Source organism: Callithrix jacchus, chromosome 9 (genome assembly GCF_049354715.1).
Source record: "Callithrix jacchus isolate 240 chromosome 9, calJac240_pri, whole genome shotgun sequence".
NCBI classification, from domain to species: Eukaryota; Metazoa; Chordata; class Mammalia; order Primates; family Cebidae; genus Callithrix; species Callithrix jacchus.
Window position 1 is genome coordinate 83,872,391 of NC_133510.1, and position 27,439 is coordinate 83,899,829.

General features: G+C 36.0%; 1 protein-coding gene across 5 annotated transcripts in view; it reads left to right on the plus strand.

Annotated features, from left to right (window-relative positions):
* Positions 1-27,439, plus strand: part of ACSS3 (acyl-CoA synthetase short chain family member 3) — a 163,566-nt gene that overhangs the window by 71,958 nt on the left and 64,169 nt on the right. For all 5 annotated transcript variants that reach the window (XR_013521947.1, XR_013521949.1, XR_013521948.1 and 2 more), the window contains one exon: positions 15,212-15,363. Coding sequence is in view for 2 of the 5 variants with exons in the window: in XM_002752792.7 (XP_002752838.4) it covers positions 15,212-15,363 (152 nt within the window). In the remaining 3 variants the exon portion in view is untranslated. The remainder of the gene's footprint in view (positions 1-15,211; positions 15,364-27,439) is intronic.

Genomic DNA, 27,439 nt, shown 5'->3' on the forward strand with positions numbered 1-27,439 from the left:
ATGAGATATTTAAGATAGTTAATTCTGGAAGGAAAATTGGATCAGTTAGAATATGGAAACCAATTCAGAATAATATAGTCTTTACTTTTGAGAGGAAGAAAATAAATGGTATTTCTTTAGAAATCTACACTGATTCCAATAGATCTAACCCTAACCATGTATGAACAGGAGTAGATATTTGGTAGGATGGTATTGCCAAAGAGAAGAGATAAAACCCAAGCAATCTTTTCACCTAAGAATGCAATACATAAACAAATGTAGCAGCCTTCTGCATATGCACATGCATGTCTGTGTGCTGGCAAATGGTGATTATACAGAGATATGCTTCCCAGCCTCTCTCTTCTCTCCAGTATTTCTCCCCTTTACCAGACTGTCATCTGCAGAATGAAAATCCAACACTGTTTCTCCAGGGCAAAACAGTCTTTCTGGGTCCTGCCTTTCTCCTTATCTTTGCTGTGTACCAGTGTGCAAAAGTGTGTGTTGTACACATATTTCGATTTCATAATACAGTAAGCCCAGGCTTCCACAATGACAGTGGTGTGGTTAAGCAAGAAATGAGATTGCTGTTCCTTGGCCAGGGTATTACGTAGGTCTGAAATGGAATGTTAGCGGTTATTGTTTCTCCTTAAATCTGGCTTGAGAGTAAGCCATAAGCCGGTTGGTATAATTGGTCTTGATATAGCAGTTGTCATTTTTATTTAGTAAGTCTTTTTTTTTTCCCCAGTCAAGGAATATAAGTTTGCTTTTGTTTTACATGCATTTGCATTTCACATATTGTATACATTACAGCAGCAAACCTTTTCAATAAATTTTCAGTATGTTCACAAGATTAGTCAGGTCAGATGGCCATTTGTTAATAATTCAAAAATTAACTTTGAAGATATGTGTTATACTCTGCCTTCTCAGGCAATAAATTTAATTAGAGAAAGTTGAGGATTTAAAATTCTGAATTGTGGTACAGGAGTATGGTCATTGGACTAGAAATATTAATATCTGTGTTGTTATCTTGCTCTACCTTTATGTACCTATATGACTTAAATTAATTAAACCTCTTTGGAAATTCATTTTTTAATCATTAAAATGAGAGGGTTGACACATACTCTCTCAATTTTCACTTCTGTGAATCTTCTTCACTCTAATTGGTTTTCTTTAGTAAATATATTATTTGATAACTTATTTTTTAACTGTAATTTATTTCAGTTTCTTTTTATATTTAGGGAATGCTAATTCTTCAAATATATTTATTAAAGAAAATTTTCACTTTAAATTAGTGAAAGCTTTTAGTATTTGAGAGGAAGCATACTAGTTAAGCCTGCCATGGTAGGTTTCTGACACTTATGTTTATCAATCGTTTGGCCTCAAACAAGCTGCTTTGCTGCTTTCTGCCTTAGTTTCTTCTACTATAAATATCAGTAGTAATAATATCTATGGCATTCAATTGGTTAATCTGTGAAAAAAATCTTTAGAATAATTCTCAGGGTATAAGGATATAATTCTTCCTTACAAATGTATTGTTTCCCAGAATAGAATTCTAACATATAAACACTAAACATTAATTCCCCTGTGATCCAGTTGCTTTAATGCTTGAGTATTACTCCACATTTCTTTTTTCAAAGTCTGTTTGTCCTCATAACATGGAAGAAGTCAAATCAGAGCACTGGAGCCTACTCCATTTGGAGCCCATTAATTCTCTTCTAAGCACCAAGAAAAAAATAAATCAGCACACAGGGATGTGTCGATTCAGCTAATACCAATTTTGAAGAATGAGCAGAAGATGTAGAAAAAAACAGTGGTCTCTCCCCTTGCAGATCTATCCTTTAAGCATAGGACGTGTGAGTTAAATAAAAGTTAACTCGAAGGCTTTAATCAGTGAATAACACAGAGAATTGTATGGCTTGCCATTACCAAGGATTTTAATATTTCACTTCTATTTTTTTTGATGGGCATTATCATTACTAGTTTTTCAACTTTGAATAAATGTTTAAAAACTGTTTATTATTCAACTTGATAATCTCTTACTGAATGCTCTTTCCTTAAATTTGCAGACAGAAGGGAGAGTTTAGATAATCCTAATATCACAAGATCCTTGGGGTGTTGCTTTTCCAGACAGAAGCCTCTGCAGCTGGTGGTGCCTTTGAATTTTACTTGGGCCTGCTGGGCTGACTCTGCCCACTTGTCCTGGCAGGCTGTGCTCAGCTTGTCCTACTGGCCTGGATCCCATGCCTGCCAAGGGTGAGCCAGGCACAAAGTGATGAGGGGTATGTCAGTGAGCAAGCATGGGGTCCAGCCATTGCACAGAGCCAGGCACACTGGCTGTTGAGGCTGGGCGGGCAGCTTCAGGAGCCACTATGGACCTGTGTCTAGACAAGGGGAATGTGGTGGTGCATAGAAGCTTGGAGACTCCAGGAACTGCAGAGCCTCAAAGAGGGTATCACAGCCCTGGATCCGGGAGCCCCCAAGTCTGGGTTGCCCAAGGGGCCACAGCTGTTCTCTCCTTCTTGTTACCTTCAACGTGGCAATTGGATACAGGGGCCTGCATTTCAGCCCTGTTTGTGCTATAGCTCTTTCAGTCCAGTCATTCAGTGGGTCCTGAGTTCTTGTTTCATGTCAAGGATGCATGAGGTATATAGACAACTGGGGGATGAGCAAGGCAAAGAGGTGCTTTATTGAGCAACAATACAGCTGTCAGGAGACATGAAGTGTGTGGCTCCTGTCTGCAGGCAAGAGGAGACCTGGAGAGGGTAGCTCCTATCTGGAGGCAGGTCATCTCGAAGACTGTGTAGCCCTCAGCTGAGAGGAGACTCAGAGTGGGTAGCTACTATTCACAGATATGTCATCCCATTGAATCTGTAGCCCTCAGTGGAGAGGAGATCCAGAATGGGTAGCTCCTATCTGCAGGCAAGCTGTCCCTCATCTCTGTTGGTCTGGCTGACTCTGGGGTTTTTATGGGTTTCAGAAGAAAGAAAGTACATGCTGATTGGTCCATGAGCAGCCATGGATGGCCTGGAAAAAGTACCATAAGTTCTCACTCTGAGCTTGGGTCTCCACTCCGAACTGACAGCCTTGCCCTCCAGGTTCAGGCCATCACTGGCTTAAAGGTGCTACTTCCCTAGGGACCTGCCCCTTTCTGCTCAGAAACCTGTCTGTTTCCTGCTATCATCAACTTGTTTGTCCATGGCACCCTGGCTGTCCATGATGAGGGGAACCTGCAGGCCTGGGCTGAACCATCCTCAGCTCCACTTGCCCTCTCACCTGTGGTCATTGGTGCCCAAAGTTCAGAGGGAACCAAGGAGGCAGGATGCTGGCATGTCCACAATGCCTTGAGCATGCACACACTTGGCTGTGCTGTGACATCTCCTGGACGGGGCCACAACTTTGCTACGAAATCAGAGCAGGCGCCAAAAGCAGGGAGAGGTTATGCCACAGGAGCAGACACTTCCAAGCCTATGTGGGGAAGGGGGCTTCCTGGCCTCCAAGAGCAAGGAATTCCTGGGCTCATGAGACAGAGTTTCGCTCTTGTTACCCAGGCTGGAGTGCAATGGCGCGATCTCGGCTCACTGCAACCTCCGGCTCTGGGGTTCAAGCAATTCTCCTGCCTCAGCCTCCTGAGTAGCTGGAATTACAGGCACGCACCACCATGCCCAGCTAATTTTTTGTATTTTTCGTAGAGACGGGGTTTCATCATGTTGACTAGGATGGTCTCGATCTCTTGATCTCGTGATCCACCTGCCTCGGCCTCCCAAAGTGCTGGGATTACAGGCTTGAGCCACTGCGCCCGACCCAAACTTTTCTTTATAGAATGATTGGTTTAGAAATGAACTCTGTACTCTTTATATTTGTTTGGGAATCAAATGAAATAGCGTATTTGAAAATAGTCCTAAAGATTAAAAGATAGCATTTTTATACAGTCATGTATTACATAATGACATTTTGGTCAATGATAGACCCTGTATACATTGTGGTCCCATAAGCTAATGGAGCTGGAAATTTTCTGTCATCATAATGTCACGCAACGCATTTCTCACGTTTGTGATCCTGGTATAAACAGACTTACTGTGTTGCCAGTCGTGTAAAAGTATAGCACATGCATTTATGTGTGGTACATTAATACTTGATAATGATAACAAATGACTGTGACTGGTTTGTGTATTTAGTATAGTATACATTTTTTCTTTTTTAATTGTACTTTAGGTTCTGGGGTACATGTGCAGATCATGCAGGATCGTTGCATAGGTACATACATGACAAAGTGGTTTGCTGCCTCCATCCCCCCAGCACCTATATCTGGCATTCCTCCCTATGTTATCTCTCCTCAACTTCTCTACCCCACTGCTGTCTCTCCCTGAGTCCTCTCCCAACAGACCCTAGTGTGTGATATTCCCCTCCTTCTGCTCATGTCTTCTCATTGTTAACACCCTCCTATGAGTGAGAAGATGCAGTATTTGGTTTTCTGTTTTTGTGTCAGTTTGCTGAGAATGATGGTTCCCAGATTCATCTGTGTCCCTGCAAAGGACACAAACTCATCCTCTTTGATGGCTGCATAGTATTCCAAGGTGTATATATGCCACATTTTCTTTGTCCAATCTATCATCAATGGGCATTTGGGTTGGTTCCAGGTCTTTGCTATTGTAAGCAATGCCACAATGAACATATGTGTGCATGCATCTTTATAACAGAACGATTTATAATCCTTTGGGTATAGACCCAGTAAAGGGATTACTGGGTCAAATGGAATTTCTATTTCTAAATCTTTGAGGAACAGCCAGACTGTCTTCCATAATGGTTGAACTAGTTTACACTCCCACCAACAGTGTAAAAGTGTTCCTTTTTCTCTACCTCCTCTCCAGCATCTGTTGTCTTCAGATTTTTTAATGATCGCCACTCTAACTGGCGTGAGGTGGTATCTCAATGTGGTTTTGATTTGCATTTCTCTAATGACCAGTGATGATGAACAGTTTTTCATATGTTTGCCTCATATATGTCTTCTTTTGAAAAGTGTTTATGTCCTTCTCCCACTTTTAGATGGGTTTGTTTGTTTTTTTTTCTTGTAAATCTGTTTTATTTCTTTGTAAGTTCTGGATATTAGCTCTTTGTCAGATGGGTAGATTGCAAAAATTTTTTCTCATTCTGTTGGTTGCTGGTTCTCTCTAATCATTGTTTCTTTTGCTGTACAGAAGCTCTGGAGTTTACTTAGGTCCTATTTGTCTATTTTGGCTTCTGTTGCCAATGCTTTTGGTGTTTCAGTCATGAAGTCCTTGCCTACGCCTATGTCCTGAAGGGTTTTGTCTAGGTTTTCTTTTAGGGTTTTTATGGTCTTAGGCTTAAGTCTTTAATCCATCTGTGGTTAATTTTAGTGTAAGTTGCCAGGAAGGGGTCCAGTTTCTGCTTTCTGCATGTGGCTAGCCAGTTTTCCCAATACCATTTATTAAACAGAGAATCCTTTCCCCATTGCTTGTTTTTGCCAGGTTGTCAAAGATCAGATGGTTGTAGACGTGTGGCTTTTCCTCTGAGGCTTCTGTTCTGTTCCATTGGTCTATATCTCTGTTTTGGTACTAATATCATGCTGTTTTGATTACTATAGCTTTGTAGTATAGTTTGAAATTAGGTAGCATGATGCCTCCAGCTTTGTTCTTTTTGCTTAGGGTTGACTTGGCTATGTGGGCTCTCCTATGGTTCCATATGAAGTTAAGACAAGTAGCCATCATCTGCTAACTAGTGTATTCAATTGGACACACCATAGTCCTTTTCTCTCCCCTTGCGTAATGGAAAATAACATTTAAAAAACTAGTATACAGTGACCTTCTTTCTGTATATATAAAATGAGAAAAATGATGACTCAGTTATTACTCTGATTCAGGCTATATAATTTGATCATCTTAATGGGAAAAGATTATAAAGCTTATGCTAGCATCTTTTAGATTTCTTCCATGACTGGTTGTTCAAAAATATTTATTTTTGAGTTTATTTTTTCTATGTGTGTTTTATGTTGGAGCTGGCAAGCTCAGTTATTGTCATAGCTCCATCAACAATATTTATTAATGTCTATTGTCAACTCCACATCATGCTAGAAGGTGATTGGGAAATAGAATAAATGCCAGATATGGCCCTTTTACCAAAGGCTCTGACAATATAGTCAAGGAATTAAGATTAATATAAAGAGCAGAAAGTGAATAGGTCAAGACACATCTAAATAAACTCTTACACTTGTAGAAGGTATGAGAATCTTTATAAACTACATGGAGTCATCACCTATGATAAATACTCTAAAATTTAGCATTTGCATGCTGGTTCAAAAATCTGCACTAGTTTTTAGAGGGAAGTTTGTCACTAGTAGATAGGGAGAACTTTGAACGAGACAATAAAAATTTATAACTATTATTGATTCAGTGTTGAGTGATCAGAACTCTTCTAAGCACTTTTTATACATGGTTTTAATTATAAGTACCAACTCACGATGTAGATATTTTAAGTCCCCTATTTATGGCTGTAGAAACTAAGAATCAGAGACAGCAAATAAATTTCTCAGTGACACAAGTGGGACGTTGCTGTGATATTTGAAACAAGCTTCCCTGGATCCAAAAGCAGGATTCCTTTGCCATAATCTGGGCAATTGGAAAGCTGTTGTATAGTCCTGGATACATGGCCAGGATATCAGTGATCAGAACATTGAGGAGAGGTTAGGGTGTCAGGTGTCTATGGTAAGAGATGAAAAGGGAGTTGAAAATGGCTCTGATGCCTTCAGCTAGGACAACCAATATAATGGCAGTTATCAACTGAAATACTTCAGTAGGAGCAACAACTGGTGGAGAGGAAAGCCATACTTTTGGTTTCGGTAATACTGAGTTCGAAGGTTGTACTCAGATATTTGTATGCTATGGCAAAGTCATGACAGTTTGATCAGTTTACTCAGGTAAAGATTGAGAATGGAAACAGGAAATTCTTGAGGCTGAGGAAGAGAAACAATATAAATTGAGTGTTAGAAATTGGAGCCAACAGGAGAATCAGAAAAGCAAAACATACTAAAGAGTGATGAGAAGGTTTTTCAGAGGATGGGGATCAACAGTGCCAAGTGTTACAGAGAAAAGACTAATATGACAACCGAAGAGCACTTTGATGATCACGGTGTCATTTGTCCCTTTTATGAATGTGAGCAAATTCATAGGGAAGTTTGTTGTGTTCATTTTTGGCACGGAGAAATCTGAACATGTTTGAAGATTGTTTGAGGCAAAGCACTGGATGTTCTGGGGCCCAGGTTTTGTGTAACCTCAGGTTGAATTGTAGTATGCATATGGAATAGCCACACCTCACTTCCTGGGCAGAAGTCTGGAAGTATGATTAAGCAAGAACCCATTTAAATTTTTGCTTACCACAAAGTCTCATTAATCACAATGAATAAGAAAAGCCTTAATTTGTTCCCCTAGTGCAGGATAGCTGAATGACTGCACATCAGCATGAAATAACTCAGAGATGAAAACAGCTCTGCTGGAAGCCATGCTGTATGAGCTATACTAGGGGTAAATGCTCTCTGTGACTACTGAGAATGCTAAATATGTCAGAGTTCCTAATTTGCTCAGCACTGGGTCTGCAGAATTAGCAGTTTCAGTTCTCTGCTTCATTTACTTGACATTAGTACTTCCAAAGGTAAGCTTTTTTTTTTTTTTTAAGGGGATTAGATAGACTCTTATCTGCTAGAAAGAAGCAATGGCTTATTCACTGGGGGTTGGCTTTATTATAATACCCCATATTGTCAACTCCCAGAGCTAGGAAGAGACAAGAGAAAAACCAAACCAAAAGGATAGATCTAGACTGTTTAGAATACACACCCTGCCCTAGTTTGTTTTATGCTGTTATAACAGAATGCAACAGACAGGGAGAAATTATATAGAACAGAAATTTATTTCTCACAGTTCTGTAGGCTGTGACATTCAAGATCAAGGTGCTGTCAGGTTCCGTCTCTTGTTCCAAGATGGTGCCTTGTTTCTGTGTCCTCCAGAGAGGAGGATCAGTGTATCTTCATATGGCAGAAGAGCATAAGGACAAGATAGAACAAATCCACTCCCACAAAGCCTTCGTTTTATCAACATTTGTCCATTCATGAGAGCAGAGCCCTCCTAACCCAAACATCTTCTAAAAGGCCCCACCTTCCAACACTGTTGCACTGGGGATTAAATTTTCAACACATGAAGTTTGGAGGCATGTTTCAGACTGTAGCACATACGTATCTTGCAAAAAAATAGATTTATAGATATTTGTGTCTTGGAGCTTTAGCCATGGAGAAGTCTTACCTTCTCAGGGCTGGACACAGAGTTGTATCCTTAACTAAAGAAAGGAGAGGACTCAAGCCTGAGGAATTGCACCTATGTGGGACCTACCACAAGGAGATAGTGAAGAGAGATTGTCAAAACAGCAAATTGATAGAGAGTATTAATCTGAACCATGTTACATTGCTGATATTTGACTGGTTTGATTTACAGAAATGGTGATTCCATTTGATTAAAGCAATGGGGGTGTGGTGGGGAAAGAAGACAAGTTGGTTGGAGACCTCAGATTAACCAATCATAGAAGTGTGTTAAAAGGGTAGTCTTGGCAATTTGCCCATCTTGTGGAACAGAAAATGAACAGATGTTATGGTCTCCACATGTCCATTTGCAGTCTCGCTTCTTCCAAGCTGTTTTTGAGACAAATAGAAAATCTTTGAGGAGCATTTTGTGTTTTGTGTGGCTTTCATATACTTTGATAATGTTTGTTTATAGATTCTTACTCAGAATCCCATAGAAGCGACTTCTTTCTTATAGGGAAATGAACATATATACATACTTTAATTTAATTTCAGAATATCCATGAACTCCTCTGAATTTTAGGTCAGGAACTCTTTATGAAATTAACAGTTATTTTAATTAAATTAACATAAAGTGTTAACATAGTTAACTATGAAATTAACAGTCCTCTCAAGTAGTGATACAACCAACTAAAACACCGGATGAGAGTGATACTCTTTAAAGGTCTCTGGGCAACACAGAAAGAGCTTCTGGGTCAGAGCTAACCCATTTACCTTTGGAGAAAGATTAGTTGTACTCAGGGTTCTATGTCCTATAAATCACAGTGTTTTTGTCTAGTCTAGAGTCTGGTTTTTAGGGCAAGGAATAAAGAATTAAGGACAATGAAACATTTGTCCCCAGTAATTTCCTCTGTATATAGTCATAATCAGATTTCAGTTATCATTATATTCGCTTGTTAACACTTGGATGTATCTCATTTATTTGTAACAAATGGAGAACATAAGAAACAGCCAGTGTTACATTCTAGGCTCATCCATTAGGACAGTCAGACAGGTTGGTATTGAAAACTAGCCTTGTCTGAGGTAGTGCCTATGGAAGGACCATGCACCAGTTCTAAATCCTGGCTGCAGATTAGATTCACTTGAAGGGTGCACTTAAAACACAACAGTGCTCAGCCAAATCAAGGCCAATCGAATCAGAATCTCTGGAAGTGTTGGGTTCCTTCAAAAGCATCCCAAGAAGTTCTACTGTACATTAAGGGTTAGTAGCCACACCAATATTAGATGGTGGTGTGAATAAGATGAAGAAAGGCAGGATGGCAGCCTATCCTTACAGGTGGGGCTAATGGAATGATGGGACTTCTCTAGCATGTAAGAATCAAGGAAGTCAGTCTGATCTGACTCAGATTATATTTGTAAGTAAGTTTCCCATTCTTAAAGCAGAGTCTGCTCTAACACAGTGTCCTTTGTCTGAGGCTCTTAAAGCATAGGGCAATGATCGCAGTTGGCTTTAAAGCAACAGTAATGTTTTGAAAATTGGAACAGAATAATGTGAGTTGTAGAGAGAGAGGCATTGAGGAAGAAACAGCCGATTTTTGAAGAGATTGTACACTCTTTTTTCACATTTTAAAACTTAGAAAAGAATAAACAGTGGAAACTTCACTATCTCTTGTTTCCAGCTTTACAATTTCTCTTCCTTGAAGGTTGTCAATCTTATATGTTATAAGTTATAGTTAATTCATATATAAGCAATGTCTTTTTTTAATACAAATGGAATTTTGTAAACATTATGCATACTATTCTGTATTTCATTTTATTTTTACTAAATAGTATATTCTGGATAATTGCTTATGTTTTAACAAGTTTTAAATTTAAATGTTGCTGTCCCAAGCACTCATCCCTTGATCAAGATATGTGACCTATAGTAGGAACTCAACAAATGGTATTTCCAGTTTTATCACTCTCCTGAAATAAACAAAACGACTACAGCACCTGTCTGCTGAAATAAAATTTGCTACTACTCGATAAAGGATGCTGCTAATATTAGGTCTTCACCTAAGAACTGCCATGGAAACATGCCTTGGGTGACATTTCTCAAAAGCAGTGTTCAGAAAGAGACCAGATGTCTAATCCTGCCACAAAAAAGGCAAAACTGCAGCTGACTCAAAAATTTTTATGTCAGTGTCTGTGAAATCACAAGTAGCCTTGACCTCAAGCTTGAAGAAATGGAATCATAGGATTAATAATAAAGCAATTGATTTTTTTTTGCTCAAAAATTTAACTCTAGTGCTTAATTATAACTTTATTTTGCTAAGTGGTTGTATTTCACTGCTTTCTTGTGTTGAAAACCTAACTTCAGTAGAAAATATGTGAGAAGGTGAGACAGTAACTGGCTTTTGAACTGGGGACTTGTCATCTATAATACATAACAATGAAATGAATCATAACTGGTGGAAAATTATATATGGAAGTTAATATTAAGGCATTTTGGTAGCTGTTTTGGTTTCTGTGCTTTAGACCATTGTTGCCCACATTATAAATCTTGCTAATATTAGCAACTGATGTTTTATAAATCTCTCTGGTAAAATTTTATAATTTGTCACAGCTGAAAGCTTAGAATTTTGGCTTCTTCATTGTAAAAATCCTTTTCTGCCTTTGTTATCTAGGAAGCAACTAATAATGTAGACTTTAGTTTGGAAGAAAGAAATTAAACAACTGGTAACCACATTGATTTGAGCTTGAACTTTAAAGTTGATATTTTGGGCTGCATTTTTGCTTTTGGTGTATATGTTGTTTGTTTAAAATCTCTGCATTCTTAGAATCGTCTTGTTTTTAAACTGAATATTGTCTGGATTATCGCCCCTTATTGAAAACCAAGTTCTGGCATCAGTGTTATTTTCTTAAGGCAGCTCAGTATGCTGAGTGTGTTACTGACTACTTTTAGAAAGCATTGGGAGAGATTTTATTGCTTATGTGTACATGCTTGTCTGTGTGTGCGTGCATGTGTATAAGGGAAGGAGAAAAGAATTTTAAGTAAAATCAATAAGCCACGGAGTCACTTTTATTAAGCTTTAATAATAAAAGATGCTTACAGGCTTTGCTTCAGTTTTCCGAAGCTACTAGTGGTGGTAGGTACTGAGAACATACACGTTCTCTGTTTATTACCGAACCCTTTCTGTCTGTTGGACACAAATGACTTGCAGCATCTATGAAATTTCTAATATCATTCCATACAAACACACATACACACATCCATACTTACGAGAATATATGTTCCATTAAAGTAGGACCTTATCTGGCTTATTCACAAAATTATTTCCAGAATATTTATTAAATATGCCAGTGTTGCCCACTTTATAACTATTTGTTTGTATGTAAACAATAGTTTCTGATGAAAGATCTTGTTCTGTGCTGCATTATGTTATTTAAAGTGTTTACGTTATTCAAGACTTTATATTAATCATCAGGCTATTTCTGAAATGGATAATTTCTTTAATATCACAATTGTTTTAATTCAATACCAACTAGAATGTCTTCAGAAAGAAAAAAAGTAAAATATATAGGTATTAAAGTAATTTTAAAATAAGAAAACATTTTATTCATACCATTGAATTATCTTCTAGGGAATAGACAGTAAAACACAAAGCAATTGAACTTTTTTATGTTCAATTAACTTATGAAAGAACATTGTGAGATTTTATGAATCACTTCTTTACTGTTCTAATAGTAATGCTACATTATCACAATTTTTATATTCCATAAGTATAATATTGATGAAAATTAGTTTGGTACAGGATCAGACTTGCAATGGAAGTTAAAATCCTGTATTTTAAAAAGGATGGTGTAGTTTTTTACTAATACAGTCATGCATTGCTTAACAGTGGAGATATGTTCTAAGAAATGTATCCTTAGGAGATTTTCTGTGTGTACATCATAGCATATACTTACACAAATCTAGTGGTGTAGCCTACTACATAGCTAGGCTATATGGTACAGTCTGTTGCTCCAAGGCTACAAACCTGTGCAACATGTTACTGTGTTGAATACTGCAGGCAATTATAACACAGTGGTATTTATGTAGCTAAATATATCTAAACATAGAAAAAGTACAGTAAAAATACGGTATCATGCCTGTAATCCCAGCACTTTGAGAAGCCAAGGCAGGTGGATTGCCTAAGGTCGGGAGTTCAAGACCAGCCTGGCTAACATGGTAAAACCCTATCTCTACTAACAAGACAAAAATTAGCCAGGCATGGTGGCAGGTGCCTGTAATCCCAGCTACTCGGGAGGCTGAGGCAGAAGAATTGCTTGAACCGGGAGGCAGAAGTTGCAGTGAACCGAGATCATGCCACTGCACTCCAGTCTAGGTGACAGAGTAAGACGGCATCTAAAAAAAAAAAAAAAAAAAGATGTTTCTAGTGATCCATACATTTTTCTTAGAGCAACAATGGACTGGTAAGACACTCACTCTTTGAAAACAGCAGACAAAATTTTGCCTATCACAGCAAGTTTATACTGATGTGTGCCTGTTGTATGAGCAATCCCAGCACAGTTATTCTTTCCTTGAAATCCTTAATTCTTGTAGGGGCTGTCTCATCCGCTGTGGGTCTTTCTGGTGCATGACTGTAGTCTCAGCTACTTGGGAGGCTGAGGTAGGAAAATTGCTTCAGCTGGGGAGGCAGAGGTTGTATGAGCCAAGATCGCGCCACTGCACTCCAGCATGCATGACAGAGCAAGACTCTGTCTCAAACACCAAAACAAAGCCAAAAAAATACGGTATCATGATCATCTAAAACACTGCTATATGGCATAGGACTGTATTTCTAATATTTGATCTGCCCTTATCGTTATCATTAAACATATGTAGTTGGAGGCAGAGTAAAATACTGTGGCCTCTATGTAGGTAGTCTTACATGGTGTATCATTTTAATTATGATACTAATATCACCCTTTAGTGGGTAATTATTTTCTCATGACACTGGCACTGTAGTAGAATTCAATTCTGATTGGCTACAAAGTATCTTTCTTCACTGGAGGTTAAATTATCCTACAGTATTATTTCAGCGCCTTTACCTTATTGAGAAAATATTGGTAAAATGATTTATTCTCATTTAGCAGGTGAGTAAATGGAAGCATAGTCAGCGTAAGTCAGTTGCACAAGGTCAGTTAATAAATCGTTTTCATGTGGGTGAGATCACGTTACCTAAGTCACAGTCTAGAACTCAAGGGACTGATCAGTTCTGAGACATATCAAAAGAGTAAAAATAAAATGTTTACCTTGTTGGTTAGAAATAATAAAGTTGCAGACTCAATTCAGACTGATGTCCTAAAGGTTTCCCTTTCAAAATTTGCGAGTGAAATTATGTACATGTATTACCAAGTTATATTTTGCAGCTTTTTATATTATTTGCATGTGTTGATTTGTATGAAGCAGTAATGAAATACATTGAAATAGTGCTTTAGATGGTTGTGATAATAGAAATGAATTTCCAGTTGCAACAAATACTTTTTTGGTATTAAAAGAGCATAATAGAAGCCAGTAGACTATAAAACAGATTTAAATAGTATTTTTTTTAAGAAAAGAGGAACATAATTACACTAAAGAATATTAAAGACAACCATTTAAAAATAAAAAAATAGTGTCTAATCAATTATCAATGTGTATTGCCTCTAACTTATTGGACAACTGTGCTATACCTCATTTATTATGCATTTCTTTTTCTAAATTAAAAAAAAAATACTAGGTAAAGATATTACTCATTCTTTTGTTATTTTCTGTTTGAGGATGTTGTTGAGTTTGCTACTAGCAAATCCTTTCCTCTTTTTTCTTTAGTTCAGTGTTTCCTACATGTGCTTTCCAGAGTTTCATGGGAAACTGAGATAGAAAATTTAATTAGAGAGGTTTGGGAAATATTAGATAGTTGCCTATATCTTAGAAATTAGTAATGCATTTCAACCCTTTCAAAGTTTCAAGAAATGATCTAAGATTTAAAAAGCCTATTGCCGTTTGTTTACCCCCAAATTCCACAAAAGGGTTTGGCTGTGAAATATGTATGTGTGTTTGTGTAGATAGATATACAGATGTATAGATTATATATCTCACATAATATATATTAACATTCTGGGCATCTTTAGAAACACAGGAAGAAGTAGCAGTGATGAGGATTGATTAGGGAAAGAGGGAGGTGATGTGGCTTGGCCAAAATACATTTTATGAGTTAGAATGTTTGGAGAGTTACTGATTTAGTTCAGAAACTTGCCTGTTTTCCACTTTTTAGAAACATCAAGTAAACCTTTCTTTTGTTTTCTGAATTATATAGTTTGCCAAAATTGTTGGATTTTTATGCATGATTTTCCCCTTTATGCATGATTTTCCCCTGAACATATATAATGCTATTTTGAGTCTGGAAAACATGGACTGTGGCATATCTTACTGGATTATTTTTATTTCATAGGAGTTACTTTTCTTGGAGTGAGACATTTAACTGAAAAGGTCATTGCTCAGGAATCACTGCTTTTTCAGAAGTTTCTGTTTTCTCAAATGTTTTGAGAAATACTGTTGTCACTTTTAATAGTGATCATGAAAAATAGATTAAAGTTAAAAATTCATAAAAACCTCATTTAGTTTTTTTTGGCAGATACAAGAATGTTTTATATTCTTAATTTGAATGTGATATATATTTTCAATTCTTTAATTTTCAGAACTTGATAAAGAAAAAATTGTAACTTGAAAGCTTTTAGGAGCAAACAGCTTCTCTTATGCCTGGGTATTTGGTTTGCTTTATTTATGGCAGAATATGGAAATATTTTAAAACTAAGATTTTTTGAAAACCCCATTTTATTAATATTGCCGTGTTAAATGTATAACTATTGAACTGTCAGTGAAATATGAGACATTTTACCCAGTGACATTTTAAATGGATCTCATTGTAGGGGAAGCCTGTGGGAACACCAGATGCTGGCGCTTATTTCCGTGTGCTTGCAGAGCATGGAGTAGCTGCCTTGTTTACAGCACCAACAGCAATTAGAGCAATCCGTCAACAGGACCCTGGGGCAGCCTTGGGGAAGCAGTACTCTCTGACAAGGTGAAGTCGGGATGCACAGGGCAAATGACATTAGAAACTGCAATCAAAATGAAAAAGTGAATGTTACAATTTTTTCTGGTACTGCAATACTCTTACGGGAAGAGCCAAAAGATACTGAGGGTTATTAAGAATAACTTGTCTAAATATAATTTTGGAATAGTTGGAATTTTAACTCTGCTTAGAGATTTTAAAATATTATATCATGTTAATTTCAGTTCAAATATTACCAAAATATTTTTTTAAAATCACTCCTTATATTTTCCTTAAAAGATAAAATGCCAATTGTGACTTAAAATGCACAGACAGTTGGATATAGATATACTAGTATCTGTCTTTTGAAAACAGAAGAATGGGTTAAATGAAGGGATGACATTTGAATTCATGTACACAGATAAAATGTGAAAATTATAGTCCAAATTAAATATGTTGAAAATTGAAGAACAAAAAGACTTAGGTAAACACACAATAATAGTGGGAGACTTTAGCCACACTGACAGTATTAAACAAATCAACAAAGCAGAAAACTCAGAAAATTCATTCTTCTTATCTTCATATGGGAAATACTCTAAAAACCAACCATGTGCTCAGCCATAAAGCAATTCTCAACAAATTAAAAAAAGATACAAGTGACACTCAGACCACAGTGAAATCAAAATAGAGATTATATAAACAAGCTCTCTCAAAACCATATGATTACATGGAAATGAAACAATCTGCTTCTGGGTGACTTTTGGGTAAACAATGAAATTAAGGTAGAAATCAAGAAATCCTTTGAACTGAATGAAAACAAATGTACAACATACCAGAATCTCGAGTTATAGCTAAAGTAGTGTTAAGCGGAAACTTTATAGCAATAAATTCTCACAAAACAGTTAGAAAGATCTCAAATTAACAACCTAACATCATGCCTAGAGGAACTAGGAAAACCAGAGCAGACCAACCTCAAAGCAAATAGAAGAAAAGAAATCACCCAAATTAGATCTAAACTGAACAAAATTGAGATGCTAAAAAAAATCAAATGAAAGATCAGTAATACCAAATGTTGAGTTTTTAAAGGATAAAGATTGATAGACCACTAGCTAGATTATTTAAAAAAGAGAGAAGTTCAAATAAACAGAATCAGAAATGACAAAGGGGACATTAGCACTGACTCCACAGAAATGTAAAAAATCCAGAGACAATTACAAATACCTCTATGCACACAAGGTAGCAAACCTAGAAGAAATGGATAAATTTCTGAAAACATACAATCTCTTAAGATTGAACCAAGAAACACTTAACACACCAATAAGGATTCTCGAAACTGAATTAGTAATAAAAACCTACCAACCAGAAAAAGCCCTGGACCAGATGAATTCACAGGTGAATTCTACCAATATAAAGAAAAGCTGGTACCATTCCTACTGAAACTATTTCAGAAAATTGAAGGGGACGGATTCCTCCCTAACTCAATCGATAAGGCAAGCATCATTCTGATACTAAACTCTGGCAGAGATGCAGTGAAAAGGAAACTTCAGGTCAATATTCCTAATGAACATAGATGCAAAAATTCTCAACAAAATGTTAGCAAACTGAATCCAGTAGCACATAAAAAAGCTTATCCACCGTGATCAAGTAGGCTTTACTCCTGGAATGCAAGGTTGGTTCAACATACATATGCAAATCAGTGAATGTGATTCATCACATAAACATAACTAAAAACAAAAGCTACATGATTATCTCGATGCAAAAATGATTTCAATAAAAATCAATATCCCTTCATTTTAAAACCCTCAACAAACTAGTCATCAAAGGAACATACCTCAAAATAGTAAGACTCATTATAACAAATCTACAGCCAATATTATACAGAACAGGCAAAAGCTGGATGGATTCGCCTTGTAAACCATAACAAGAGAAGGATGGCTACTCTCACTACTCCTATTCAACATTGTTCTGGACGTCCTTGCCAGATTAATCAGTCAGGAGAAAGAATGAGAAACAGTATCCAGATGGAAAAGAGGAAGTAAAACTCTTTGCAGATCTGATTTTATACCTAGAAAACCCCATAGTCTCTGCCCAAAGGCTCCTAGATCTGATAAATAATTTCAGCAAAGTTTCAAGATACAAAATCAGTGTACAAAAATAAGTAACATTTCTATATACCAATTACGTCCAAGCTGAGAGCCAAATAAAAAATGCAATTTTATTCACATTAGCAATTCCGAGAATAAAATACCTAGGAATACACCTAACCAGGAAGGTAAAAGAGGTCTATAATTAGAATTACAGAACACTACTGAAAGAAATCAGTGATGACACAAATTAATGGAAAGACATTTTATGCTCATGGTTAGGAAGAATCAATAATGTAAAAATAGCCTTACTGCCTAAAGCAATTTACAGATTCAATGTTATTCCTATCAAGTTACCAATGACATTTTTCACAGAAGTAGAAAAAAAAGCATTCTAAATTTATATGAAAAAAGAGTTCAAATAGCCAAAGCAATTTGAAACAAAAAGGATAAAGTCAGAGGCATTATACTACCCAACTTTAAACTATACTACAAGGCTACATTAACTAAAATGGCATAGTACTGGAACAGAAACAGACGCATAGAGCAGTGGAACAGGTTAGAGAACCCAGAAATAAAGTTGCAGATCTACAAACATCTAATCTTTGACAGTTAACAATAACAAGCAATTGGAAAAGGACTCAATTCAATAAATGGTGCTAGGATAAGTGTCTAGCCATATGCAGAAGATTAAAACCAGACTCTTTCCTTTCACCATATACAAAAATCGACTCATCATGAATTAAATACTTAAATATAAAACGTAAAACTATAAAAAAAACCTGGAAGAATGCATAGGAAATACCATTCTGGACATAGGGCCTGGCAAAGATTTCATGATGAAAACTCTGAAAACAATTACAACAAAAACAAAAACAAAAACTGACAAGTACAATTAAACTAAAAAGCTTCAGGACAGTGAAAGAAACTATCAATAGAATAAACACATAACCTAGAGTATGGGAGATAATATTTGCCAACTATATATATCAGAGAAAGATGTAATTTCTAGAATTTATAAGGAGTTTAAACAATTCAACAAACAAAAACCATTAAGGAATGGGCAAAGGACATTATATTAGTCAATTTTCCCATTGTATAAAGAAATACCTGAGACTGGATAATTTATTAAAAAAAAAAGAGGTTTAACTGGTTTATGGTTTTACAGTCTGTTCAGGAAGCATGATGCTGGTATCTGCTCAGCCTCTAAGGAAGCCAGGAAATTTGGCAAAGACATAGGATCAGCCTAAATGCCCATCAGTGGTGGACTAGATAAAGAAAATTTGGTGCTTATATGCTACAGAATACTACAATACTACACAGCCATAAAAAATCTGATGGCCTTCACAGCAATAGGGATGGAGGTGGATACTATTATCCTAAGCAAATTAATGCAGGAACAGAAAACCAAATTCTCCATGTTTATCCTTCTAAGTGTAGTTAAACATTGAGGACGTATGAACACAAAGAAGGGAACAAAAGACATCAGGCACTACTTGAAGGTAGAGCGTGGAGAGTCAGGATCAAAAAGTACTTATCAGGTAATATGCTTATTACCTGAGTGACTCAATAATCTGTAAACCAAACCCTGAAACACACAACTTACCTATTTAACAAATCTGCACATGTGCCCCCTGAACCTAAGATACAAGTTGGAAAAAACAAAGTGAAGAAAAATATTTTATCTTTGTTTGTAATAATGTACTTTGAATAGTCTAGAAATTTTTCTGCTGGTTTATGGACCTACTTTTTTTTTTTTTTTTTTTGAGACAGAGTCTTACTCTGTCTCCCAGACTGGAGTGCAGTGACACGATCTTGGCTCACTGCAACCTCTGCCTCCCAGGTTCAAGAGACTCTCCTACCTCAGCCTCCCAAGTAGCTGGGATTACAGGCGGCTGTCACCACGCTTGGCTAACTTTTGTATTATTAGTAGAGACAGGGTTTCACCATGTTGACCAGGCTGATCTCAAACTCTTGACCTCAGGTGATCTGCCTGCCTCGCCTCCCAACATGCTTGATTACAAGTGTGAGCCACTACGCCTGGCCATGGACCTACATTTTTGTTTAATATTATGTATAGTCAAAGATAATTATAGCAAGTTGCATCTTCAAGGCAAATGCCAATGTCAATCTCATTGAACCTCTTTCAATTAGTTTACTATCCTAAACTAAGATTTATAGTGTATTCAAATCAAACAGTGTGCTTGAATTAAGGTGGCATACATTGTTTAAGTGAAATGCCAGAGTATTTTAATTTTATGTTTCTGTAGCCCAAGGGAATTAAAATAGATACTATGCCCTGAATCCCAGTGTCACTGACTGCCTGTAAACCATGTCAGACCCAGTATCAACATAGGTCTCTTCAGCTAAGACTTCCAAGTGTTAGAAGGACAAGGACAGTAGGATCTCTAAAGCCCTTGTCATAATAGCCTACACAATCAATGTCACTGCCACAAACTCCTGCAGCCAGGCCTCTAAGGAAGGCATCTGCTGTCATCACGAACACTAATCTCAGCTGGAGAAGCTGTATGGAGATGACAACACTGCATTCACATAGTACCAGAACCACTGCACTCTGCCCAACTGTTGCCCGCAGGCCCATCATCAGGTGAAAGTTTTCCCCTGTGAAAGTCACTCTCTGACATTTGGAAGAGGAGACTATACCAGAAAATGCACAAGCATTAATGAGGGAATACCAGAAACATGAAAACACAATTTCACTGAAGAAACATGAGAGTTTCCCAGTATCTGACCCCCAAATTTACAGATGTTTATGTATTTATTGAAAAGGAATTTAAAATAATGATCTCAAGAAAGCCAAGAGAGACAAAAGAGAATACAAGTAGACAATTCAATGAAATCGAAATTGTTCTTGATCTTATGAATAAGAAATTCAACAAAGAAATAGATATTATAAAAAAAGAATAAGAAATCTTGGAGACAAAGGATTCAATCAAGCCAAAAAAATTCAGTTGAGGACTTTAATAAGTAGACTGGATAAAGCAGAAGAAAGAATCTGTGAACTTGAAAACCAGTCTTTTGAAATTACTCATTCACAGGAAGAAATGAAAAAAGAATGGAAAAAGTAAAGACAGCCTATGAGATTTATGGGACACCATTAAGTGAAGTATTTACATTATGCAATTTAAGAAGGGAAGAGATAGAGAAACTGAAGGCTTATTTAATGAAATAGTTTTTAAAAACTTACAACTTACTAAGTCTTGGGAGAGAGATGAATATTTGGATCCATAAAGTTCACAGATCCCAAAATAGATTAGTTGAAAGAGATGTTCAGAGTATCTTTTCTGTAATATGGTTGATAAAAGATATTGAAAAGTGTTGAACAAACCTAAAAATTCAAAGATTCTGACAGGCAGTTAATCTTAAGAGAGGATCATTTTATTCAATTAAGAATGAAGCTGATTTGAAGCTAGACTCCAAAGAGGCACATTATAATCAAATTTTCAAAAGTCAAATACAGACAATTATGAAAGCAACAAAGAACAAAGAAAAGCATCAGATTACATATAAGGGAGTTTCCGTAGACCAGCAGATTTCTCAGTAGAAGCCTTGCAGGCCAGGGGAGAATGGCTTGGTGCTGAAAGGAATAGGAAAAACAAAAACAAAACTGCTAGCCAAGACATGCTGTCCTTCAGGGATGAAGGATAAATAAAGTGTTTCACAAATAAAAGCCTAAGGAATTCATTATTATTAGACCTGCCTTAAAAGAAATATTTAAGGAAGTCCTTCAAAGAGAAACAAAAGGATGCTTATCTAACATGAATACATGTGAAAGTGTAAAACTTTCTTCTAGAGGTAATGATGGTTTATAAATCATACATGCCCCAGTATGAAGGTTAAAAGCCAAAATAAATAAATAGCCAATATGTTGGTTAGAAGCACACAATATAAAAAGATGCAAATTTGACATAAAACACAAATTGTGTATCAGGAGGAGCATAAAAATCTAGAGATTTCGTATGCAACAGAAGTTAAGTTTTTATCAGCTTAAAAGTGTATATTATTGTAACCAAACAGCTTAGCTTCAAACTGTCTTTAAAACCTTTTTTCCCTTTCTTTCTTTCCTCTTTTCTCCCCAGTCTCCGGATATAGCATTGAGAGAAGCCACACACACATTTTCTAGAATGTGCTGTGAACCTCCATTCCCTCACCCTTTCCCACTTTATCCTCCTACGCCTTATGTACATTTATCCACCTAAATGCTTGTTAAATGCACATCATGCTCACTTATCTGATCATATATTTTCTTAGAAGCCCCAGGACATGAATGCTGACACAGAACAGACACCTGCAGAATTCTCTCCCCATACAGGCCACCAAAAATTGTAACTAGCAAAGGGTCCAGCTGCTCACTTCTTGTAGAAAGAAGACAAAATAACAAGAGTGAGGTGTGATAAAAAGAGAGGAGACTTTATTATCCATGCTAGCAAGGGAAAGAGTGGAAATTATTTTGGAAGAATTCCACTCACTGTTCCTCTTGCTAGCACAGATAATTAAATATCTTCTCTTTTTATCTATCATACTTTGTTCTTGTGATTTTGGCTTCTTTCTACAAGCGGCAAGCAGCCGGAGCCTTTACTGGCTACAAGATATTTTATGTAAACCTCATGGCAACCACGAAACAAAAATCTACAGCAGATACACAAATGATAAAGTGAAAGGAATCAAAGCTTAGCACTACAGAAATTATCAAATAACAAAAGTAGACAGGAGAGGAAAAAAGGAACAAATAAGCTACCAAATAACTAGAAGAGAAATAAAATTGCCATAGTAAGTTCTTATTTATCAGTAGTAACTTTGACTGTAGAAGGATTTTATTCTCCAACCAAAATCACATAGCAGCTGAATGAATTAAACAAGATCGACTGAAGCGACAAGACTTAAGGACAGACACAGGCTGAAATTGAAAAGATGGAAGGGGAAAGTCCATGTAAATGGTATCCATAAGAGAGCAGGAGTGGCTATTCTTACATCTGGTAAAATAGACTTCAAATCAAAAGTTGTCACAAGAGACACAGAAGGTCTTTCTTTAATGATAAAGGGGTCATTCATTAAGATAACTCAACCAGTCTAAATATGTATACACCCAATATTGGAGCAGCTAAATATATAAAGCAAATATTAATGAACATGAAAGGAGAAATAGCAATACAATATGGAACTTCAAAATCCCACTTTCACCACATTTTCAATCGGAAAATTAATAAGGTGATACTGGACTTAAATTGAACTTTTGACAAAATTGCCCTAACAGACAGTTAAAATTGATATAAGTTAGAAAAGTATTACCTCTATCTATTTCCTATATTTTAAAGCAACAAGGGTTGTTTGAGTTTATTTTTATACTTCTGGTGCGTAGAATACAAATTTCAGTTTAGAAGGAAGTTTTTATTACATTGCGAAAGCAAATTGCAGCTGATAATGGAGAAATGGTTGCTATCGTATTTGTGTATGTATGACTCAAGTTTACACAGGTAAGTCTGAAGCTACATAAATATGAATGTGCCCAAATATGGAATGATTTTAAGTCCCCTAACAATGTAGAAAGCAGGAAAGCCAGTTAGAAGGATGACATTATTGCTGAGCAAATTTGAGGACACGATACCTCTAAAGGAAAGTAAATTATATTCATTGGTTAGAAAAACTTATACTTTTTTATTTAGTATTTCTTGAATTTAGAAATGCTCAGAGTATCTTTTCTGTAATATGGTGGATAAAAGATATTGAAAAGTGTTGTTGAACAAACCTAAAAATTCAAAGATTCTGACAGGCAGTTATCTTAAGAGAGGATCATTCTATTCAATTAAGAATGAAGCTGATTTGAAGCTCGACTCTAATAGTTGAAAGGGTTGGTTTCTTTCCAGTTAACCTGCATTATTAGGTATACCTCTTCAGGTATGTCAACTGAATGTATGCGTGTTTTATGTCACCTTTTTTCCATTGTGAATTTTGAACTTCAATTTTCCTTTCCCAAGAAATTATTATGACTGAATTTACTATTTAGTTTCACGCCTGTCCATCAGCCACATAGTTTTTGCTCAGTTTCTCAGCTCTTCAATTACTGTTGCCAGTTAGCAAGAGGAAAAGTAGTAAGATAATCAGGCTTATGTCCCTCTATATTTTTCTCTTTGGAGTTTTGATGCGTCAAGTGCTACTGCCTTCAGTTTTCTGATGTATTCAAAAGGTATTTCATTTTTATATTTTTTCCAGCTTGTCTGGTTGTACTTGAGAAAAAGAGAGAGAGATAAGAGAGATAGTGAGAGAGGGAAATTGTTGGGCAAAATGCTAGTCAGCCTTTGACAGAGGAGTCAACTACATGTGTAATATTAACACTAGCATCTTTATATTTTAAACGTGAATTCCAATGTGTAGCAAAAAGAAGAAAATTGAATGTAGGGAAAGTGGAGATAACCACAGGGATATTGATGCCAAGAAATGATGATGATCTGTCATGTGAACCAGAAGTCGATGAGGCATCACTGAAATAATCTATTTTTATTTAACATCTGTTGGCACAAGTGAATAGTAATTTTTGCTTGTTTGGTAGTTTATGGACCTTGAAGGAAATATTAACTTTCATCTTCTTTGGCCCTCACTTTATTCCCCAATAATTCATCAGATTTTTATTTAGCTTTTTATTCATTTCTATTTTGGACTAAAACTAATTTGATAACACTATTATTTTTCCATTTCCCTTTTGCTTAATTTTCAGCTTCATTTTAGTCCTGAGTTGTGCTCAATTTTACATAAAATTAGGGAAAGGTGCATAGGTCTCATGCCCATTATTTTCTCCTTTCCTTTTTTTTCTATTTTGGATATTTAGTTTTTAGTAATCCCGGCTTTAAAGCAGATAAACCTTTCCATGTGTTACCATCATCAGAAATTATCTACACATTTAGTAGTCAATAATAATCTGGGACAGCACTCTCCAATAAACTGATCTCTCCAATATGGTAGGTACATGTGACTATTAAACTCTTGAAATGGGTTAGTATTACTGAGAAATTGATAGTGTACGTGTTTTTTAAATTTTAACTAATTTAAATTTTAAATGTGGCCATTTAAAATTTAAATCTAGTAGCTACTGTATTGTATGGTCAGATCTAGAACATACATAATTTACTTGGGTAAATTTACCCCAAAATTTACTCTACAAAAATGTCTAATTTTACATTATATTTACACAAAATATATATTTTTGAATTTTCCAAGGTAGGCATTTATTTCTTTGTATTATTAATAAAATAATGTCAAGGTTAGTAATGAGGAATTTGACTGTTGGAAAGGTTATACTATTCTTTTTTATATTTCAAACCACTATACTTTCTTGAAATAATAATAAGATACCTTATACCTAAGATAACTACATAAAATATAAATTTATACTAAGTTTTTTTCTTCAATTATTATGGTTACAAAAATAGTAAATCACTTAATGTAGTTTTGTTTACTCAAAGGAATAAGGAGTTAAATAATATTTAATTAAATACTTGTGAGATTTTATTTCATTAATTATATCTTGTTCCTAAATTTTATTTAGATTTATATTCTATGCTCATTAATACTATACAATTAGCAGTCTATAGTTGATAAACTAACAATATCTTTTTGACAGTTTGAGGAATTTTAATACAAAAATAAATGGGTAGTTTCTAGCATATTTTGGGGAAAGAAGTCATCCATATTACTTTGACATTTTTCTAAATCATTAATGACTTCACAATTTTTCCTTTGCATTAAATAAATACTAAAGTTATTTTAATGGAAGTGGAAGAGATTTTCTAACTTTCAGAGGGGCAGCCACTTTTATCATCCATTATGGAATATCGTACCTTTCACTTTATTAGTGTCAGCATGACGATTGCTATCATAATGATATTTTTAAAAATCAGTAAACAAGTTTAGGAGCAAATGCAATATACTGCAAAAACATAATAATAAATACTAAGTTAAAAATATATAATGGTGAAATTTGCCATCAAATAAGAGCTCAGTGCTAATGCACAGTGTATTATTATAATCAATTACTCATATTAATTGTAGTTTATTTGGCAGGGGATGAGGGATAGCCAAGAAAAAAAAGTTACAACTTTCAAAAATGCTGGTAATATCAAGATATCAGCTGTCCCTTGCTTAGCTACAAATTCCATATTTTAATTTTTTAATTGACAATGTCGTACATCATGTTATTTTTTAATTGTGCTTTAGGTTCTGGGGTACATGTGCAGATCATGCAGGACTGTAGCATAGGTACATACATGGCAAGGTGGTTTGCTGCCTCCTTCCCCCCGGCAACTATATCTGGCATTTCTCCCCATGTTATCCCTACCCAACCTCCCCACCCACTACTGTCCCTCCCCAGCCACCCCCAACAGACCCCAGCGTGTGATGCTCCCCTCCCTGTGTCCATGTGTTCTTATTATTCAACACCTGCCTATGAGTGAGAACATGTGGTGGTTGATTTTCTGCTCTTGTGTAAGTTTGCTGAGAATGATGGTTTCCAGATTCATCCACGTTCCTACAAAGGACATGTGCTCATCATTTTTTATGGCTGCATAGTATTCCATGGTGTATATGTGCCACATTTTCCTTGTCCAGTCTATCATCGATGGACATTTGGGTTGGTTCCAGGTCTTTGTTATTGTAAACAGTGCCACAATGAACATATGTGTGCATGTGTATTTATAATAGAATGATTTATAATCCTTTGGATATATACCCAGAAATGGGATTGCAAAGTCAAATGGAATTTCTATTTCTAGATCCTTGAGGAATCACCACACTGTCTTCCACAATGGTTGAACTAATTTACACTCCTACCAACAGTGTAAAAGTGTTCCTATTTCTCCACATTCTCTCCAGCATCTATTGTCTCCAGATTTTTTAATGATCGCCATTCTAACTGGTGAGAGATGGTATCTCAATGTGGTTTTGATTTGCATTTCTCTAATGACCAGTGATGATGAGCATTTTTTCATATGTTTATTGGCTTCGTATATATCTTCTTTTGAAAAGTGTCTGTTCATATCCTTTGCACACTTTTGAATGGGTTTGTTTTTTTCTTGTAAATCTGTTTTAGTTCTTTGTAGATTCTGGATATTAGCCCTTTGTCATATGGGTAGATTGCAAACACTTTTTCCCATTCTGTTGGTTGCTGGTTCACTCTAATATTGTTCTTTTGCTGTACAGAAGCTTTGGAGTTTAATTAGATCTCATTTGTCTATTTTGGCTTTTGTTGCCATTGCTTTTGGTATTTTAGTCATGAAGTCTTTGCCTATGCCTATGTCCTGAATGGTTTTGCCTAGGTTTTCTTCCAGGGTTTTTCTGGTGTTAGGTCTTATGTTTAAATCTTTATTCCATTTGGGGTTTATTTTAGTGTATGGTATCAGGAAGGGGTCCAGCTTCTACTTTCTGCACATAGCTAGCCAGTTTTCCCAACACCATTTATTAAACAGGGAATCCTTTCACCATTGCTTGTTTTTGCTGGGTTTGTCAAAGATCAGATGGTTGTAGATGTTTTGTGTTGCCTCCGAGGCCTCTGTTCTGTTCCATTGGTCTAGATCTCTGTTTTGGTACCAGTACCATGCTGTTTTGATTACTGTAGCCTTGTAGTATAGTTTGAAATCAGGTAACATGATGCCTCCAGCTTTGTTCTTTTTGCTTAGGATTGTCTTGGCTATGTGGGCACTCTCTTGGTTCCATATGAAGTTTAAAGTGTTTTTTTTTCCAGTTCTGTAAAAAAGGTCATTGGTACCTTGATGGGGATAACATTGAATCTATAAATTACTTTGGGTAGTATGGCTATTTTCATAATATTGATTCTTCCTAGCCATAAGCATTGAATGTTTTTCCGTCTGTTTGTGTCCTCTCTCATACATCATGTTTTTAATAGTGAATATTTTTGAAATTCTAAATCTCTAGTTTCATATATAAACCAAAGACATGGGCATTTGAATCACCTAGAGTTCTCTAAACTAATGTATGGCCTAACAGGCATTGGA